At 46.5% G+C, this 581-nt stretch overlaps 1 protein-coding gene across 1 annotated transcript in view; it reads right to left on the bottom strand.

Moving 5' to 3' along the window:
* The window catches only part of LOC106512267 (cadherin-23), a gene marked incomplete at both ends in the record, with an annotated part of 1,446 nt that extends 1,190 nt beyond the window's left edge, over positions 1–256 (bottom strand). Inside the window, 1 exon segment of the mRNA XM_014000927.1 lies at positions 209–256. Within this exon segment, the coding sequence (XP_013856381.1) occupies positions 209–256 (48 nt within the window).
* Between the last annotated feature and the right edge of the window lie 325 nt (positions 257–581).

Below are 581 nucleotides of genomic sequence, written 5' to 3'. Positions count from 1 at the left end.
CCCCCCCACCTGCTGGCGCCCCTGTAGGTGAGACGAGAGCAGGCTGTGTGTCGACGTGTGTTAGTCAGACAGATGTCACAGCAGAGAGAGGAGTACCTGGTTGAGTAAGAAACTAAAAACAAGGTATTGAGTGTGTGACGTGTGGTCAGGTTGTGTTAAACATGTCAGTGTGTGTCAGCATGTGTCATCAGCACAAACACTCTCCTACCTCCTGATTGTCGCTCACGAAGAACTCAACCTGCATCTCTGACTTGGTCTGTTGGAGACAGAGAAACACGGCAGCACTAACTTTTCATGCAGATGTCATGTAAAGAAAAAAAAACAGCAACAAAAGCCCAGAAACAAAAGGAGGATTTAGGAAGTGAACTTTAAGTCCGTTGTGTGCTTCATGTGTTGTAAAACGCTGCAGCACTTTTCACTGCTCTTTCATCATCCTGTAATTTACTCTTCATCTCCTAGTTTCAAAAACCCTCTTTTCTTCCACCCTCGCACATTTGCTCCGGTAATGTGAGCGTCGCATTAGGTGTGTGTGTGTGTGTGTGTGTGTGTGTGTGTGTGTGTGTGTGTGTGTGTGTGTGTGT

This window comes from Austrofundulus limnaeus, unplaced genomic scaffold (genome assembly GCF_001266775.1).
Source record: "Austrofundulus limnaeus strain Quisiro unplaced genomic scaffold, Austrofundulus_limnaeus-1.0 Scaffold5261, whole genome shotgun sequence".
Taxonomy (NCBI): domain Eukaryota; kingdom Metazoa; phylum Chordata; class Actinopteri; order Cyprinodontiformes; family Rivulidae; genus Austrofundulus; species Austrofundulus limnaeus.
The sequence above is the reverse complement of the archived record's forward strand: the minus strand, read 5'-3'. Positions and strand labels throughout refer to the sequence as shown.